The sequence below is a fragment of the Myxine glutinosa genome, chromosome 1 (assembly GCF_964187855.1).
Source record: "Myxine glutinosa chromosome 1, kmMyxGlut1.1, whole genome shotgun sequence".
Taxonomy (NCBI): Eukaryota; Metazoa; Chordata; class Myxini; order Myxiniformes; family Myxinidae; genus Myxine; species Myxine glutinosa.
Genome location: NC_136261.1, coordinates 211,859,830 through 211,880,295, shown reverse-complemented (window position 1 = coordinate 211,880,295; position 20,466 = coordinate 211,859,830). Strand labels below are relative to the sequence as shown.

At 49.5% G+C, this 20,466-nt stretch overlaps 1 protein-coding gene across 2 annotated transcripts in view; it reads left to right on the top strand.

Annotated features, from left to right (window-relative positions):
* Positions 1-20,466, top strand: part of LOC137433718 (neurobeachin-like protein 1) — a 330,189-nt gene that overhangs the window by 195,899 nt on the left and 113,824 nt on the right. For both annotated transcript variants that reach the window (XM_078783219.1, XM_078783217.1), the window contains 5 exons: positions 3,006-3,139; positions 3,299-3,406; positions 3,572-3,667; positions 3,851-3,975; positions 4,357-4,497. In XM_078783219.1, coding sequence (XP_078639345.1) covers positions 3,006-3,139; positions 3,299-3,406; positions 3,572-3,667; positions 3,851-3,975; positions 4,357-4,497 — 604 coding nt within the window. The remainder of the gene's footprint in view (positions 1-3,005; positions 3,140-3,298; positions 3,407-3,571; positions 3,668-3,850; positions 3,976-4,356; positions 4,498-20,466) is intronic.

Genomic DNA, 20,466 nt, shown 5'->3' with positions numbered 1-20,466 from the left:
TTCTTGGAGAGGATTGTTGAGAAAGTAGATGGGAGGGTTGTCCATTCGGTCTTTTTAGAGAGACAAAGTAAGAGTGTGAGATTTGTCAGGAATGAAAGACATGTTCTACTTGTTTGACCCATTTGTGATTTTGTCCAGGTCTGCAGAGAATGAGGAGGCTGCAGACTGCCGATCTGAGGGATGAGGAATGGTGCAGCAGAGAGTGGAGTCATCAGCGAAGAGATAGAGAGGATTTTCCAGAGAGTTGGAGAGATCATTGATTAATACCAGAAAAAGCTCAGGGCCCAGAACACTGCCTTGGGGAACTGCAGCCTGAACAGGAAGGGGAGATGAGAGAAATCTATTCAGGGCCACACGTTGACTACGACCAGAGAGGAAGGCAGAGCAGGACTTTAGGACCCGTGGGCTGATGCTGTCTGGTCCAGTTGCAGAATCAGAGTCGAGGATTGACAGAAACTTCTCCACCTTGTCTGGAGAGAAGGACATAGAGTCTAGGAGCAGCTGGGTTCGATTGGGTAAGGTGGGTACAGAGAGAGATGGGTTTGGGACACAAGATTTTGAGGCAAACACAGAGTCGAGGCATTCAGGATATGGAGGAAGGAGATAGGTTTGAGAGTTCAGTCTTGAGAGAAGAGAGATATTGTTTCCTGGCTCTCCTGAGGGTAGACACACACTTGTTCCGAGCTTGGTGGAAGGAACTGAGATTGCCTACAGTTGGATTAGCCTTCCAAGAGGCAAAGGCAAGTTGTTTCAGGGCAACTGCCTCACCACAATCTTCAGTGTACCATGGACGGGAGGAAGGGTATGACAACTGAAGACAAAATGGGATAAATCTGTGCATGAGAGAGAGCAGTTTACTTTTGAAGAATTCCCAGGAAAAGTTGATGTCCGAGGCAGTAGAGATGGGAGACCAGTCCAGATTATTGATGGCTGCTTGAAGACCATGCCAGTCGGCCTGAGTGAAATGCCAGACTCGTCGATGCTGAGGAGGCTGTCTGAGAATGGCCAGACAGATATCCACTTTCACAAGCGGATGATCAGATGAACTGATTGGAGCAGAAGAAGAGCAGCAGACATTTGCAGGGAGGTTTGTCATAACCAAGACAAGAAGAGAAGATGCTCCATTGACTGAGATCCCGGTCGGGAAATTGACAGATTGTGTCAGTCCCAATGAGTCGCATTTCATCGCGACTGAATTCATTTGCTGAGGAGCCATGACTGGTGAGAGAGGTACCCACACCCAGCCAGCTGGCATAATGACAATTGAAATCACCACATATGAGGAAAAAAAAAAGCCAAAATCCAGACGCTCTGCTCACCTTCACTCCTTCATTCCTCTTTACTCCCGCCTCTGGAACAAACTCCCTCACTCTCTTCAATCCCACTCCACCCTCCACGTCTTTAAAACAGCTGTTCACCACCATCTCTTATCTTCCCCCATCCAAAACCTTGATCTTTTCTACCCCCGCTAATTTCACCCCAATTCCACTTTTTTGAAATACCAACTTCTGTCCTGGAAGTCCTTGGTGTTCTTGTGTTTTGTACTTCTCCCTCCCCCCCCCCCCCTTCCCACGCCTCCTCCCCCCGGGCCCTCTCCCTTCCACGCATCTCCCTGCTCTCGGATGTTGTGTTTGTGTGCTTCCCCATCTCTCCCCATCTTGTCCTCCGCTCCCTCTTGTGATATGTTTTGTTTGTCTGGTTGATTTGTTTGTGAGATAAATGTTAGCTCTTTACGAGCCTCGATTCAGTATACAAAAAAAAAAAAAGAGAGAGATTTGGGATGAGTGGATAGAAGTTGGTCCATGTTATCAGACAGCGATATGTAGATGGAGTCATCACTGTTTGGAGGATGGTACAAAACACATATGAACAAAAGGTGGGAGCAGAGAGGAAGCTGTAGCCAGAGGTACTCCTGGGGGTGAGGTGGAGAGAGGGCAGTGCAAGAAGAGTGAGGAAGAGAGTTTTTGATAAAGATAGCAATGCCACCACCAGGACGAGGTTCAGGTCTATCATACCAGTGGAGGGAGTTACCAAGAAGAGATATTAAGGAATCAGAGACATCTTGAAGGAGGAAAGTTTCTGTTAAGCAGATTACGTCTGGTTTGTCAGAAGCAACCTGTATGGAGGGATCAATCAGGTTTGAGCGAAGGCCCCGGATGTTTGAGGTCAATACCATTAAGGAAGAGGGAGGGGGAGCATCGGGTGCAGGACAGGGGAGGGGTGGGGTAGGGTCAGATGAAGGGTGAGAGGGGGAGGTCGGGTTGAGCTGTTGATTGTGTGTCAGAGATTGCAGAAGAGTTAGGAGAAAGGGAAGGATGAGGAGGACAAAAGGTTTGATGGTTATAGGATGAGGCACAGTGAGTAGTTGTTTGAGGGGGGCAGAGCAAAGTAGAAGGTTGAAGGAGATGGAGGTATGAGATAGAAGGGAGACAAAGTGGGGCGGAGGCAGCTTTGAGGAGGAGGGGGAGGGGGGAGAATTGGAGAAATATGGTAGGTGGGGAGATTTTAAGGGTAGGGATTGGGGGGGACTTTTTAAGGGGAGGGGTGAGGGGGGAGTTATGAAGGGGAGGAGGGAGGGGGAGATTTGAAGGGGAGGGGCAAGGGGGGAGATTTGAAGGGGAAGGGGGCAAGGGGGTTGATTTGGAGGGGTTGGTGTTATATCTGCCAGATATGCAATGCCCTCCTGACTCTTCCCTCACACCCTAGGGCATGAATCAGGGGCCAAATCCAAAAAATCGTTGCATGTTTCATGCATCCTCGAATGTTGATTGCATATTATGCAAAGTGTAATTAAAATATTTTAAAATGTACCTGTAATTGCATTAATTTTGTTATTTTATCTTTTTACCCCACCCCCAAGTACGGGGGCTACTATGTTGCTATTCTTGCACCTTCTTGTCATGTGTTGAGCATAACTACCAAGTTTTAAACCCAATGTTTACGTTGAAACCCATTTGTATTATTGAAACCCAATGGTTGGTCAATGTAATGGTGTTTGGATGCAGAAACTGGCTACGATTTCAAAATTCCCCTGTGGCAGCTTCGGGAGATCCATCTGCGAAGGTACAACCTGCGACGATCGGCACTCGAGTTTTTCTTCATTAACAACAGGAACTATTTCTTGAACTTCAAAAAGGAGGTACATTAGTTGACGCTTCTTGCAAAAAATTTTTTTTATAATAGGATGGAAAAGTAAATGCTCAAAGCTATAAATTGGGAGTAAAATCATAAAAAATATATGATGGAAATTTTTCAATGCTTTGCAATGCTGGCAAAATACTCTTTTTGTATTACACAGACGAGAAGCAGGGTGTACAACCGTATCATTGGCCTGGGACCTCCAAACCTGGCCAATTTGGACATGCGAACACCACAGGAGCTTTTCAAGGCTTCAGGTTTGACCCAGGTATACCAGGAACATTTTTTCATGTCGTAGGTATCATTGCTTTAAAAATTTAAGATGTCAATGTCCATATCTGCATACATAAATTATTTCCTGCATTCTATGATACCATCTATATTTTGGGTGTGCTCAACCCTGCTGATGTTCTCCATACGTTGACTCTTTCAGAAATGGGTGAACAGAGAAATATCCAATTTTGAGTACCTCATGCAGATCAATACTATTGCAGGGCGTTCTTACAATGATCTTGCCCAATACCCTGTGGTAAGCAGACGAAAGTTGTCTGATTTTTGGACAATTAACTCTTCTCTTTCAAACAACTTTTCTTACCACCGCTTTAAATAGATCTCTTTTGTTGATGATGTTTTGTTTTTCTTATTTTACCTTTTGAGTCACTTTAAAGTCGACATTCACAAACGGTCTTTCATTATTTTACTTTCACTGTAGTTTCCATGGGTCCTTGGTGATTATACATCGGAATACCTGGACCTAAGCAACCCGGACATTTTCAGGGACTTGTCAAAGCCGGTAGGCGTGGTGAGCGAGCGGAATGCCAAAGAGGTAAAGGAAAGGTAAGTGATAAGCAATGGCATACCGGTAAAATGACACCCCCTGCAGGTTACTTAACTTGTTCAACTTTCTCATTCTTTGTTGTTTTTCTTCATCTCCTTGCTAGTTGCATACATGAGTTGTGGCATTGGTCCACTGTCAGTGTGTTGCCTTCTCCACTCTGTCACCTCACTCTTCCACGAGCCAAGATTTTGTGGACATGAAGAATTGTCTTCGTAAAGAATTTGCAAAATAGTTCAAGAGCGTTCACCTTTTTCGTGTTGACTTCACAATAAAAACTGCTTGTCTTTTTTCAATTCTATGTTTTTGATACTTTGATTTGATGATCCGATGTTGAGAAGGACAAAACCGTCCAATGTTATCTTCCATCTCCCACCTGCCAGGTATGAGAACTTTGAAGACCCAACAGGAACGATAAATAAGTTTCATTACGGAACACACTATTCAAATGCTGCAGGGGTCATGCACTACCTCATTCGTGTTGAGCCCTTCACAACGCTGCACATCCAGCTTCAGAGTGGCAGGTTTGTGCAAGTTTAGGCTCTGTATTCCATTGGCAAGGTGCTCAGAATAAAAAAATCCCAGATAATTTTGAGAATAAGGGTAAACAGATCAAGCACTTCCATTGAATGAATGAATGAATGATCGTTTTAAGGCTATTTTTCCCCGCTAGAGCGGGGGTTAGCCTTGCGGGCCCCATGACCTCATGGTTCCCTGTTTGAGGCAATGTTTTTATGGCCGGATGCCCTTCCTGACGCCAACCCTTAGTCGCCTCTTACGATGCGCAGGGATACGGTGTACCTATTCTAAGTCGGGGTACACACCGGGATCATTCATCCCAGCAAGCTGGTACTCAATTTGCCCACCTCGGAAGGATGACAGGCTGAGTCAACCCCCCTGGCGTTAATTCAGCGATCGATCGGGATTCGAACCCAGGATCCTAGGATCCCAAGCCTGCACCGAACGAACATAACGAATCTCATACTCCATTACAAAATTAAAAGCCATTCCAATATAATTTCCATCCATGGATAGTTTCCTATTTTATATAACTAGTACTTCCGCAGACTCCGGGAGGGGCAGGAAGGGTCATTCCTCTTTGGGGTGTATATATATATATATACATGCATATATTACAGTCGATCTGTGGTCAGGTCTCAAGAACATTGGGTGTGTGTTCATTTACCAAGTTCCTTGTGAAGAGATCGCCAAGTGGTTTAAGCATTTGAGCATATGTATAGAAATATATATAATATATATAATTATATATATATATACATATATATATATATATATATATATATATATATATATATATATATACTAGCAGAAGTACCCGGCATTGCCGGGCGGGGGAGGGGAGGGGGTAGGGGAGGGGAGGGGAACGGGGGGAGAGCGAGCCCCTTGGTAAAGCGAGCGATTTTTTTTTTTCATAGCGTTCATAGCGTCATAGCGATTTTTTTTTTCATAGCGTTTCATAGCGTCATAGCGATTTTTTTTTCATAGCGTCATATCGTTCATAGCGGTCATAGCTTCATAGCGTCATAGCGTCATATCGTTCATAGCGTTCATAGCGTTCATAGCGTTCATAGCGTCATCGCGTTCATAGCGTTTCATAGCGCCATAGCGATTTTTTTTTTCATAGCGTCATATCGTTCATAGCGGTCATAGCTTCATAGCGTCATATCGTTCATAGCGTTCATAGCGTCATCGCGTTCATAGCGTTTCATAGCGTTATAGCGATTTTTTTTTTTTTCATAGCGTCATATCGTTCATACCGTTCATACCGTTCATAGCTTCATAGCGTTTCATAGCGTCATAGCGTTCATAGCGTCATCGCGTTCATAGCGTTTCATAGCGTCGTAGCGTTCATAGCGTCATCACGTGATCGCTCTGAGCGAATCAGTGCCCACCTGCTCTGATTCCGTTGATTCCGTGCGCTGAAATGCGCTGAGGTAAATATGAATAAAAAATATGGATCGTCAAATATTTTGAGTTCGGCCATGTTCGTCCCAGGCTCAATGGCCATGTCTATGCCAAATATCAAGCACGTAAGCCTCTCCGTTTAGGAGTCTATCGGTAACATTACACACACACACACACACACACACACACACACACACACACACACACACACACACACACAAACTGTGTTTTATATATATAGATTGCAGGAGGAGGTGGTGGTCGACTCCAAGGGATCTGAGTGATATATAGTATTGTAGGAGGGGGTGGTGGTCGATTCCAAGGGATCTGGGTGATAGTTAGTATTGCAGGAGGAGGTGGTGGTCGATTCCAAGGGATCTGAGTGATATATAGTATTGTAGGAGGAGGTGGTGGTCGATTCCAAGGGATCTGGGTGATATTTAGTATTGTAGGAGGGGGTGGTGGTCGATTCCAAGGGATCTGGGTGATATTTAGTATTGCAGGAGGAGGTGGTGGTTGATTCCAAGGGATCTGAGTGATATATAGTATTGTAGGAGGAGGTGGTGGTCGATTCCAAGGGATCTGGGTGATATTTAGTATTGTAGGAGGGGGTGGTGGTCGATTCCAAGGGATCTGGGTGATATTTAGTATTGCAGGAGGAGGTGGTGGTCGATTCCAAGGGATCTGAGTGATATATAGTATTGTAGGAGGAGGTGGTGGTCGATTCCAAGGGATCTGGGTGATATTTAGTATTGCAGGAGGAGGTGGTGGTCGATTCCAAGGGATCTGGGTGATATTTAGTATTGTAGGAGGAGGTGGTGGTGGTCGATTCCAAGGGATCTGGGTGATATTTAGTATTGTAGGAGGGGGTGGTGGTCGATTCCAAGGGATCTGGGTGATATTTAGTATTGTAGGAGGGGGTGGTGGTCGATTGTGAGGGATCTGAGTGATATTTAGTATTGTAGGAGGGGGTGGTGGTCGATTGTGAGGGATCTGAGTGATATTTAGTATTGTAGGAGGTGGTGGTGGTCGATTGTGAGGGATCTGAGTGATATTTAGTATTGCAGGAGGAGGTGGTGGTGGTCGATTGTGAAGGATCTGAGTGATATTTAGTATTGTAGGAGGAGGTGGTGGTCGATTCCAAGGGATCTCGGTGAATTTAGTATTGTAGGAGGGGGTGGTTGTCGATTGTGAGGGATCTGGGTGATATTTAGTATTGCAGGAGGAGGTGGTGGTGGTCGATTGTGAGGGATCTGAGTGATATTTAGTATTGCAGGAGGAGGTGGTGGTGGTCGATTGTGAGGGATCTGAGTGATATATATAGATAGTCGCGCGGCAAGGAACATCACGTGATCGCTCTGAGCGATCGATTGCAACTCTGCGTCCTGTCGTGGGCGTGGCCAACGTGGCCTCATGCTCCCAGGTGATTGGCTAACTCGAGCTCGAGAGAGCCATAATGCGCTACGTTATGGCAAAAAATATGAATCTAAAGATGAAAGGGAAAAAAACCTATGTGGTGTGATTGGCAATGTTCGTCGCTTAAATGTGAAAAAAGGCAATTGCTTTTCGCTCTGAAATACGTGCGAACACGTAACTGAGTTAATGGCGGCAGGGAACATCACGTGATCGCTCTGAGCGAATCAGCGAGCTGCTCTGCGACCGGTCAGATTCCGGTCATAATATTTCGCGCTGAGATAAAAATATGGTAAAAGCATATTATGAAATAAATTTTTAGGTCAGCCATGTTCGTCCCAGGCTCAATGGCCATGTCTGTGCCAAATATCAAGTACGTGAGCCTCTCCATTTAGGAGTCTATCGGTAACATTACATACACACACACACGCACACACAAACTGTGTTTTATATATATATATATATATATATATATATATATATATATATATATAAAACCACCTTTAGAGGCCATTTTTCCCCGCAAAGCCAGGGTTGGCCTTTTTCGGGCACCGTGGTTGTTGTTGTTTTTGTTGGTCCCCTTTTTGAAGCAATGTTTTACGGCCGGATGCCCTTCCTGCCGCCAACCCTGTTTGTCGCCTTTTTACGACACACAGGGAATTACCAGTGAACTGGTACTCAATTAGCCGACCTCGGAAGGATGACAGGCTGAGTCAACCCCCCTGGCGTAAAAAAATTTTTTTTTTTTTTTGTTTTTTTTGTTTTTGTATACTGAATCGAGGCTCGTTAATTCAGCGATCGACCGGGATTCGAACCCAGGATCCTAGGATCCTAAGCTGGCACCCTAGCCGCTACACCAACACCAGGCTTTATATATATATATATATATAAAATGTATGTATATGTATATGTGTATGTATATATATATATATATATATGCCCCCTTCTCCAATTCCTAATCCATTCATATTGCGGCGTAAACTGCCCTCCACAACATATTGCGCTTCTCTGCTAGCTGCAGCGCCCGTCTCAAGACGCCATTACGCACCAAATTGTTACGGATCTCAGAGTACGGCGCTCCCCTTACCAAGGGGGGATTAATCCCCTCGTCTATTAAGCTGGCCGTCTCCGGTCCTGGAGCTATGACGTCACTTCCGGTCAGCGCTGAATAGGGTGGTAGGCCAATTGTTCCTATTACCTAATTACCAGCGCCTTCCAGTAAGCGAGGAAATGAGCCCCGCCCGAGCCGCGGCTGTAATGGACACGCCGAGCGAAGCGCGCCACGACTCAGGCCGTTAACAAAAGGACTAAACCCGATTCTGAGCGGTTCCTATATCGTGCCACCGATATTCAATGGGGAAAAGACAAAGACGATAGGACGAGAGGAAGGCAAAGAATAAGAAGGGTGAAGGAAGAACAAATATGGTTTATTAACTATCTAAAAGAGGAAACGAAAGAAGGGAATATACAAGAAGAGGAAATAAAAGGACATAGGGCAACCGTATACACTCTTATATAACACGCCCATGACAATACAAACAGACTCACACGGAATGGTAGCTGGTAGGGGAGGAAGGTCCAGGCAGATGGTCCCAGGCGATGGGATGGTCCAGGCTCCGGGTCCGCTGGCGAAGAACGGCTGGCAGCTTGATGCGCGACCGGACCTTACATATGCAAGGGGCTGGAATGCGCGTACATATAGCGTGCCGGACGCTCTCAAAACCACGGCAGTTCGTATCGAAAACGATCGTCCCAAACGATCCTCCGCGCAATGTTCTTATATTCGCCGCCTCTGCGCTGTCCCCACAAGTTTGCCGATCTTCTCTCCTCGCATCTGCCGATCTCCCCTGCATCTGCTCTCTTCGTTCATCCCCCTAAAAAGGCTTCGCGCTCGCGCTTTTATTACGAGCCTCGCATATCAAGCCGCGTCCGCTTTGCTCTGCCTACCGGTGAACACGCCTCGGCCCGGATTGGTCACGAGGGTTCATCAGTACCTCCCCTCGTGACGCGTTGATGGGGCCACGCCTGTGTTCCTGGCCGCTCCTCCCTTTTTCTCCCACTCTGATCGCGTGCGTAATGGCGGCGGGCAGGAACAAACCAAAAGGGAGCGACGCTGCTGGCAATGGCTGCTTGGGGCGAGCTTTAGCTCCAAGGCAGCGAATGCTGCAGTACGGCTCCTGGCACTTTGGAGAGAGAGATTGGGGATAATTGAAGGGGCCGAGGTTATTTGATTAATACAACACAGAGTCAAACTATTGGAAACTGATCCTTAACTGAAACATAGACTAATGAAATAACTAAAGAAGAAGCCTATGGTTTGCTACGTGTTGTACTTGGCCTAACTAGGGTGCAACCTTTACAAAGGGGGATTTTTACAAGAATTATTATTTTACAAAGTGAAAGTTCAAAAAACCGTAACACAGCACCCGTCTCTCCTCTAGGCACGTCCCGTGCCGACAAAAACTTTAACTTGATGTGACACTCAGGTGTAGTAACCCTCTACTATTAACCTTACCTTGAGTGCGACAGTTTTAAAACAATTAAGTATGTCCCGCCTGCTGCGTTGCATTCTATCTAACAGATTCACGCCCACAGGATAACCGAATCACGGAATTAATTCTCAAACTAAACATTGACGGCGGGGAGCATTATTTACAAAGACACACTATTTGGTATTTACAAAACTAAACCCAGGACCTGTTCTTTTGGGAAACAAAAGCAGAGTTTTTGGAAAGAGGAAAGGTCATGCACTGCACTGCACCGGTACACCATACCCACGGGTGCTCCGAGACGCACAATTGATATTGCAGTGCAATCTCAGAGCACCAAAAGCACCACCATAAAGCACCCAGTAAAAAAACACAAAGCACCATCCAGTGCACAGTTATACAGTTCAAAAAGTCACACTGGCGCCCTCGCTGCACAGCTGATGTTCAGCTGGGGTCAATGTTATTTGTGTCTTCTTGACTTGCTGCCTATTTGAGAGATAACAAAAACACAAAAAGGGCACTAAAGCGTCCACTTTTTTTTGTTTAATTACGGCCAGCAGGGGCCAACTAGGGTGGTCCACCTGTTTGGCATAGGTGCCACCTTTACTGTGGTCCGCAAGCCAGATTCCCCAGCAGTGGCCATGCCACAGCCGTGTGATCCATGATGTGGTGCTCAGCCACAAACGTGTGGTCCATAAGTGGGCTTGGCCACAAACGTGTGGTCCATAAGTGGTGTACCGGTCCAGGCAGGCAGGCAGCGGAGGTGCGGGCACACACCTGCGGCGCCTGCACGCTTTTCCCTCAGTGCCCAGAGAGCACGGTCTATAGGTGGGGAAGGAAGACAAAGGAGAGTTAGCGGGGTGCAAGGGCGCAAGGGTACACATCATCACAAGGTAATGCAGAGGTGAGGTGCGCAGGAGAGCGAGCGGAGAAAGCTCGTCCCTACCGTATGTTCCCCCCCTGTCACCTAATCTACCCTTGCCCCTTACCCCATATTTACACAATTTACGAATCCGTCGCTAACGTCCTGTCTTCCCCATATCTCCCCTAATTCCAAATTCATCAACAATCCCTCTAACCAAATTTGCCATCAATCAATTTATCACCAATCCCTCCTAAGGAGGAAGAGATGGAACATCAGCACAATGTCACCCCCACGTCATGATGCGTCTTACATACCAGACATTTCAAAAATCACATGGTGTGGAGTCTTGTCACCCTGGTGAGTGGATGTAGATGGTGCGAAGAGATTCCAATCCTAACTATACTCTAAATGACATTAACACTTTTACACTACCCGGGGTCTTTCCCTGCAAAACCATTGGCCATTTTGCACTATGTGGTTCTAAAAACCGAACTCCCATTGACCAAACTGTGGTGCTCACCAATTTGGGGTCTCACTCCCCCGATTCTACTCCCTGTGCCCTCGCACAATTTCCGGGCTGGGTCATGTGGTGCTCCCAGCAGGTCCGCTCACCTGCACACCTCCGCCACTGTAGTTGTCTCCGAGCTTACCTGCTCCTTACCCTAACCTATCTGGGGAAGGTCCTCTGGCGCTCTCACCTCACTACCGCCCTCTTTGTCGTCGGGCTACCCGGGGCCGTCCTCCGGATCCTCGGGCCCCATTGAACAACTCTACTGGCTCCCAGAGCCTACCTGCGGCCTCACCTGGCCAACAGACTAACAGTGGCGGAGTGCCCATTTAATCTTTCTCACTAACAGGCCACACGCCCAGCCAATTGACTCCACTAATGCACCCAACACAACACTTCCGTGCAACTACTCGCACCACAGATGCCAATATCCAACCACAATTTACCTACTCCCTCTACCTACTTTTAAACGACCCTCCCCGGGTACTCGTGAAGGGGTCCATATTCCCCATTCACTCCTTTCGCGCCATACACTCCACTCCACGTATTCCACACTACTCACTCCACACCATCCATTCCATACTCCATACCATCTATTCCATACCCCATTCATTCCATGCTCCATTCACTCCAGACCATCTATTCCATACTCAATGTATTCCATACCAGCTATTTCACACAACCATTCTCCATACACTTTGTGCCCACACACCTGGTGGCACCTGCACCCTCCATCCCTCCAGGCGCATTCATTCAATACAACGCACAATCACACCTTTCACAATACTCTGCTGATCACTTCCTTCACACACACTGCATCATCTAAGCTGACTACTCCCTTCTAAGATTCGTGCTTCCCAGTCTTCCCTTACACTATGCACTCCCTCGTCATTATAATCCACTAATCTGCTACGTCCCCTCTACAGGTATAATGTCGCTACTTAAATGTACAGTTACCTACTGTCATTTCTAAACCCTAACATTATAACCTAGCCCTCCCGGGCTAGTTCGTACACAGCCATACCCCATAAAACTAAAGCTCCTTTGCCCACACGTGAGGCGAATGGTAAAACTACCATTCGCCATCACTATCACTACTACCATCAGTCCATTAAACTACGAGCCTCGGTGCGTCGTTACAGTTTCATCACAGCTTGGCTTTGAAAAGCCGAGCAATGAATTCGGGTGGTTTGGTCTCCTGCGGTTGGGTCCGTCCGGCACTCGATTCAGGGGAGGAGGTTTTGTCGGGCCAAAGCTCAAGGCACCATCCCTATGCAGGGCCTTGCGCTCCCAAGCGCGATGGCCCAGCCTTGCCCGGGTGGAACACCACTACCACAAGGGGGTGCCGTTCCGACCCCTCCTCCTTCCTCTCGAACCGGGCCGCCCGCTTTGCCTGGCAAAGCGCGGACTCGACCGTGCAGGGCGGGGCCCGGCCCGAACCGTGCACGACGCTCCGAACAGGAGCGACGCGACACCGATCCCCGCTGGTTCCCGCAATACACAAAGCCCGGCACGGACCGAGGGCTCGCATCGGCCAAACGTCGGTCTGAACGCTGCCACGGTCAACGTCGATGTCCTACTCGCATGCTCGCACCACGCGTTCCTTTTTACATTCACCAAACCCGGCACTCCAACGCCTCTCGTACATCCCATGCATTCTACTCGCGCACATTCTTGCGCATCCATTCCACCATTCACACACTCTGTTATCACACACTCCGTTCCACACCTTTCCTCCATTACGTCCTCCGTAACACTCACCACGGGTGTGCACTCCTGCACATACCCACTCACGCGCTCCGATGTGCCCTCCCGCACACGCGCCACAACCAACTCAGGTGTGCATTCTCGCACACCCGCCACAACCAACTCGCTCTCCGTGTCACTCATCACACATACACTCCGACGTGCATTCTCGCTCGCACTCAGTTTCACTTCCATACTCTGTCGTGCACTCACTCTCCCACGCACACTTTTTCCTCACAAACGCGCCATTTCCACTCACACCACTCACAAGGGACCCTCCACCAACGCCCGGGTGCCGTCTCGATCACAAGCGCGCGAAAAACCCTCTCGCGCCAAACATTCTCCTGCAAAATCTCCCCGCACAATATACAGCCCGACTCACCTGGGCGCTTCTTCTTCCTCGCTCCAACACCACCTGCAAATCTTTATTCGGGTTATGCAGCACAACATCATGATGCGAACATGGACTTTGCTCAATTTCCATTCCTTCACCCCGCGAGTGCTCTTCTAAGTCCGGCGGCTCTTCAATTCCAATTTCCACTACGATTTGTTCGGTTTTAATTTATTTTTCCTTTCCCTCGACGACCGCTGGTCCGAATAAAATTTCCTTTTCTACCTTGGCGGTCGCCGGCTTCCCCATACCCCGGGTCACGATTTCTATACCCGTCCACGTGACTTTGCTTTGCTCACCTTCGCTCATCCCGCGCTTCTCAAGCCGCGTTACCTCGTCGTGTACAAATGTGCTTTTCCCGCTTGACCTGCGGTCTATGTCCTTCCCAATTTTTTCTATTCGGTCACCCATTCTGTTTTCCATGTCCCGGTTGAATTTGCCTATTTCCTCTCTCAGCATCGCGGTGAATTGCGTCACGAATAACTGCATTTCTTCAGCACTCATTTGCACAATGGGGTTGGCCCCCGCCGCCATGTGCGAGGCGCCGCCATCTTGTGCACCTGCAACCCCCGCTACCGCACCCTCTTTGCTTTCCTCCTGCATCTCCCCCATCTCCTCCCTGGGGTCCTGGGTCGACTCTAACTCTTCCTCTATCTCCCCCACCGGCATCCGACCGCCTTGATCATCCATGGCACGATATAAATTTGGTTGTTAAATAATAAATTTCGGCCGCTCGTAATTTCGACCAAATTTTTCAGATGGTTTAAAAATTTGGTTCGGGTCCAATCCCACTCCCTGACACCAATTGTTATGGCCAATAGCACAATTGGTGTCCAAAATTTGGTCTAAATAAATTTAGTCCCAGGTTCTAAATCCCACTCCTGACACCAATTGTTACGGATCTCAGAGTACGGCGCTCCCCTTACCGAGGGGTGGTTAATCCCCTCATCTATTAAGCTGGCCATCTCCGGTCCTGGAGCTATGACGTCACTTCCTGTCAGCGCTGAATGGGGTTGTAGGCCAATTGTTCATATTACCTAATTACCAGTGCCTTCCGGTAAGCGAGGAAATGAGCCGCGCCCGAGCCGCGGCTGTAATGGACACGCCGCCAGAGGGCGCTTCGGCTGGGTCATCCATTTGCCCCGCAAACTGACCCTTCAGGTGCGCGGGAATTCTGGGGGGGCGCGTGTGTCGGACACGATGACTCGCTGGCGCAGTGACATAATTCCGAGCACCAGTGGGTGTCGGCCACGCCCCAGGTGAGGCGTGGCCTCCGGATATGCACGCGGGCTCGCAGCCCCGAGCACGGCAGTGCTGACGAGTGAGCAAAGAATAAAGAGCTCAAGTTAACCCAAAGCGTTGTGGCCTACCTTTGTTTAACGTGTGTGTGCCCAGCACCCCACAATATGGTGTTTTTGAATTTCTCTGGGACTATCACCAGCCAGGAAGTTCTCTCAGAGGGAATCTCTACCCATTTGTGATACAAGATGTTACCTTTCAATTCCAGGGTTTGCCACTGAGCCCAATATGCCTTTGTTGGCGCTCCGAGGGGGGTGACCTCTTCCCCATTAGGCCTTTTCCCTAATCGAACCCATTCGTACACCGGTCCCAGTACGGGATCCTCCCGCTGGGCCGTGCTCCAAGCCAAAGTTCCAAATTCTTCATCGGCATTTAGTGGCAAGATTGGCCCTCTCACCCGGGTTGCACGGACTACAAGGGTAGGGGTGGAGTCTGCCAATTGCTCCCTCCTCGTGTCTCGCACAAAATTTACAGTTTTCCCCCAAACAAGGACGTCGAGAGAGTGCATCGGCATTCCCATGGGCCTTTCCGTCCCTATGGGTCACACTGAAATCGTACTGCTACAACTTTTCCAACCACCTTGCAATTTGGCCCTCAGGTTCCTTGAACCGGAGGAGCCATTGCAGGGAGGAATGGTCAGTTCGAACCAGAAATTTCCACCCGTACAAGTACGAGTGGAAATGGCTCATGGCAGCCAGCATAGCCAATAACTCTTTACGAGTGACGCAATAATTTCGCTCGGGCCTACTCATGGCCCGTCTATAATACGCGATCACTCTCTCCACGCCCCCCTTTGTCTGGGACAAAAGTGCGCCCAATCCTTCCTGGCTTGCATCTGTGTCCAGGGTAAATGTCCCGTCACTGGTGGGGTAAGCTAGAATGGGTGCGGATGTCAAACACCCCTTCAATGCTAGGAAGGCCTCTTGGCACTCCCTTGTCCAATTAAATCTCGTCCCCTTCTCCATAATCCGGTGAAGGGGCTGGGCCAACTCTGCAAATTTTGCCCCAAAACGCCGGTAGTAGGAGCAGAGTCCCAAAAATCCCCGCACCTCCTTGATGGTACGTGGTGCGGGCCACTCTTCTACCGCTGTAATTTTGCCTGGGTCTGTTTTTACCCCCTCGCGACCAATGACGTGACCTAGATAGGCCACCTCTCTCGCAAACAAAGTGCACTTACTCGGGCTCAGCTTCAACCCTGCCTGTCTGAGGCACCCAAACACCTGGTCCAAATTAGCTATGGCTTGGTGGAATGTTTTAGCATGCACCAGGACGTCATCCAGGTACACCAGGCATGACTGCCATGGCATGCCGCCCAGTACATACTCCATCAATCGTTCAAAGGTGGCGGGGGCGTGACACAAACCAAACGGCATCACAGTGAACTGATACAGCCCCTTACCTGTGGAAAATGCCGTTTTCTCCTTCCCTGCCCTATCCATCTCCACCTGCCAATACCCACTCTTGAGGTCCAAGGTTGAGAACCAATTTGAGCCCGCAACGGCATCGAGGGTATCGTCAATTCTTGGCAGGGGATATGAGTCTTTGAGTGTCACGTTGTTTAGTTGGCGATAGTCCACGCAGAAACGCGTGGTCCCATCTTTCTTTTTGACCAACACAACAGGTGACATCCAAGGACTTCCCGAGGGCTAGATGATACCTGCATCGAGCATCTTTTCTACCTGCTCATCAGCCTCCTCCCTCTTGCTCCAAAGGAGCCGTCGGGCGGGCTGACGAATAGGCCGGGCCTCACCGGTGTGGATCTGATGTTTCACCAGGCCCGTACGTCCAATATTCTCGGAGGACAAGGAGAAGATGTCCAAATGGGTCTCAATTAATTTGTGTAAGGCCTCCCTCTGGGTTTCCTCCAACTCTACGCTACTTCGATTTACCATCTCGCAAATGGGATCGGGCCAATTCCTAGTACTTTTTGCTAAAGACTCCCTCCGGGGCCGGCTCGGCAGGATGTTCTCGCCCCTCACTGGCGCGACTCCATTAACTGGGGTGCAGCCGGCTATCTTCATGCCCCGTCCTATAGTGCGTGGTTCTGTACTAATATGAATTACTCGGACGGCCACCACCGGCCCGTCCGTTTTTACGAGGGTGCGGCCCACGACTAAACCCTGAATGGACTGCGCTGCCACCAGTTCGACCAGGCCGCAGGACTCCTGCCATGTTGGGCGAGCTAGCGATCAGACCGGCACTATTCCCTCGGCCCTCGGGGGAATGGTCACGGCCTCAGAAACCTCCAGCTCCGTCCTCTCGGCCGTGCTCACCTTTCCCAATGGCAGCTCATCTATTCCCATTTTCAGGATCCCCCGGCACAAATCAATTTTGCAACTGCTGGCAGTCAACAAATCCAACCCGATTAGGCATGGGTCGCACACTTCTGCCACCCAAACTTCTATCTCCCTCTTTACCGACCCCAACTTGAGGGTTACAAAACCACGCCCTATGATGGGGGCCGTTACCCCGGTAGCCAGCTGCAAACTATGATTTTCCAGACGCTGGTTTTTATCCCAGCCGTCTGCACTCGAATTAAGGATCACAGGGCTGATGATCGTGGCGCTAGCTCCTGTGTCCACTACGGCGTCTACCCCCACGCCGGCAATTTTGCACCGAATTGTCAAGCTACCTCTACCAATTTGGCCACAATAGATAACCTGTCGCGTCAATGAGGGCACGGCACTGCATGCTCGGCACATATTAGTTTCCCGGGTCCTGGCGGGGGGGTGTCTGGGGTCGGCTAGTCCGACCCGTACGAGGTGGAGTTGATGGTCCCGGCTGCCGGGGTCCGTCCCGGCGCGGGGCTCGACACACCCACGCACGGTGACCCAGCCGGCTACAATTAAAGCACCTCACCTGGTAAGGTGCTTGCCTCCGGAATTCCAAATTACCCCCCCTGTAAGTCCTAATTGGGGTATTTGTCCGTGGCCTACCGTGTGCCACCTCCGGAGCCACCTGCCATGGTCCAGATCCTGCTAGGCGCTGGTCCACCAGCCTTCGGACCATGCTTTCCAGGTCAGGGCCCCTTTCGGGGGCGGACCCCCTCAGGGGGCTGCCACCAGCCACGGGCCCTACCTGTCGCACCGCCACTGCGTGGCGCTCGCTTCCCCGGGCCAGGGGCCTCGTTGCTTCCCAACGGGCTGCAGCGTCGGCCGCCTGGCTCAAGGTCCGCGGGCGCCACATGGCGATCTGTTGCCGAAGCTTGGGGTCCGAGAAGGCCTGGATAAAATGGTCCAGCAACAAGCTTTCCTGGGAGATCGCGGCCATGTCTGCGTATGCGATCCCCACTGTGCGGCGAATGTCATACGCTAGCTCCCCGATGGTCTCCTGGGGCTTTCTTTTTCGCACCGCGAGCTGAGCTTTAACAAACTCGCTCTGCTGTTCAATGCCAAAACGATTAATTAAGGCCGCACGGAGATCTGGCAGGGTGATAGCACCCGGTGGTAAGGCCATCCGAACCTCCGCCGCCGCGCCACGCAGTGCCCCCACAAGGTGTACCCCACCTTCGTCCGGGTTCCAACCGTTGCCCCTACACACATGGTCGAATTGCGCCAGGTATGCCCTCAAATCACTCTTGCCGTCATACGGCACGAGTGGAACCTTATGGCTGCCCGAAGGCCGGACCCCGTGCGTCGCTCCCTGCGGAATTAACGCGGGGCCGAACCGTTCAGGCTCCCACAGCACACTACTCCCTGGGGACTCGCGTGCGTCCCCCATCCCTCTAAAGACTACGCCGGTCGGTGTCGATGTTTGGGTCGCCTCGTCGCAACCCGCTACCCATTCCATACTCACACACCCCGGCTCACCAACACCTCTCGCACTCCCCATGGTCGGACATCCCTGCGCACACTCTCTCTCCCCGCACTCCGGAACAGTCGCACATTTTATATCGTCATTTAGTCCCTGAATTCCCCTTCTTGTTTTGCCCCCTTCCTTTTTTATGGATGCCATGAATTTAGTTAGGAGTACGTCAGGTCCGTACCCCCTGGCGCAGCGGGCGCGGCCCTCGCTGCCATGTGTGAGGCGCCACCATTTTCTACCCCTGCTACCTCTGCCATCGCACCCTCATCAATTGCATCCTCCATTTCTCCCAATTCTTCCAGGGGGTCCTGGGTTATTACTTTCTCTCCCTCTACCTCATCATTTACCCCCACCGGCATCCGACCGTCTTGGTTATCCATGGCACGAATTAAATTTGGTTGTTAACTAAATTTCGGCCGCTCGTAATTTTGAGTGCATTAAGCGCACTTCGGGTCCAATCCCACTCCCCGACACCAATTGTTGCGGATCTCAGCGCCGGCCTTCTCCCCTTACCAAGGGGGGATTAGTCCCCTTGTCTTTGACTGACCGACAGGACCCGGGACCTATGACGTCCTTCCCGGACAGCGCGAAATAGGGTTTTAGGACTAAGAATTCGCTATTACCTAATTACTCGCGCTGCCCAGAAATGAGGAAATAAGCCCCGCATGAATCACGAGTGTTGGTGGATACGCCGAGCGGTAGCGAACCCGTGACCCGAGCCGTTAACAATGACTAGACCCTGATCCAAGTGGTTCTTAATCGTGCCACGCTTACCCAATGATGGAAATCACAGAAGTGGTCAAATTGGAAGAAAAGGAATAACAAGATTTATTTACACGATGGACAATGATCAGAAGAAGAAGACACAGTGCAGTCCTTAAGCAGTCTTATACGTAATACCCCAGACAAACGGGCCCGTCTCACACACAGACACTCACACGGGGATTGCAGATGATGGTCGGCACGTCCAGGGAAGGCGTCCGGGCAGCTCTCCCTCCGGTCCCCAGCTCGCACCGCGAAGTAGATGAATAGTAGAGAACGGCAGGAGCTCTCCGTGTGTCGTTGGCGTGCACGGAATAATTACGGGGCAAACGGTAGGGCTGGGCTCTGGCGGTTAATCACTCGCAGGCTGCATATGTAATAAGCGAATAGGCGCTAACAATGCGCTCTTCAATTCCTTCAAGTCCTCGTGCACAGGTTCTCTCGCGAGTCTTTTTGGTTCAGCGCAACTCCTTCCAGTCCTTCGCATGCGAGTCCTCTTCCAACCAGTCCGCTTGTACGAGTCCTCATAAGTCCTTCTCTCGCGAGTCCTGTTCAAGGGCTTTGTGCGAAGACTTATATAGCCTTGCCCAGCAAACTCTCTGGAACGTGATAGACGCGTCTTACCACGCCCTATCATGCCATTCCCTTCAGAGCCCTGGTTGGCTGGTGGCCCTTACCGTCATCGCCTCTGACGTGCTCCTTGACGCCGCCCCTCCTCGACCCCCGTGCTCCTCCCTCTTCTTAGGCCTACCTCATGTTACGCAGATATTACTAGGGAAATGGCCTACTCTTACACATACTATGACATAACTAATACTCTAAGTGGGCCTACGTGTTGCTTGTGGACTAACTATGGGGGGCAAACCTTTAACCTTTAATGATGTCATATGTACAAATCTCAAAACCGTATCAATATATATATATATATATATATATATATATATATGTATATATATATATATATATATATATATATATATATATATATATGTATGTATGTATGTATGTATGTATGTATGTATGTATGTATATATACACACACACACACACACACACACACACTCACACATACAGACTTGGCATTTAATATGGAATATTTTTTTTGTGGGGGTGAACTTACTTTTCAAGATGACTTAGAACCAAAAGTTCATTGGAATTATGTTGAAATTATTCTAGATTTTGTTAATGTGACCTTTAAAAGAAACAAAAACCACATTTGACATTTTGAAACAAATAAATTGATCCTTGAAAGTGATGTAAACTGATATCAAAGTCACTTCACGGACAGTA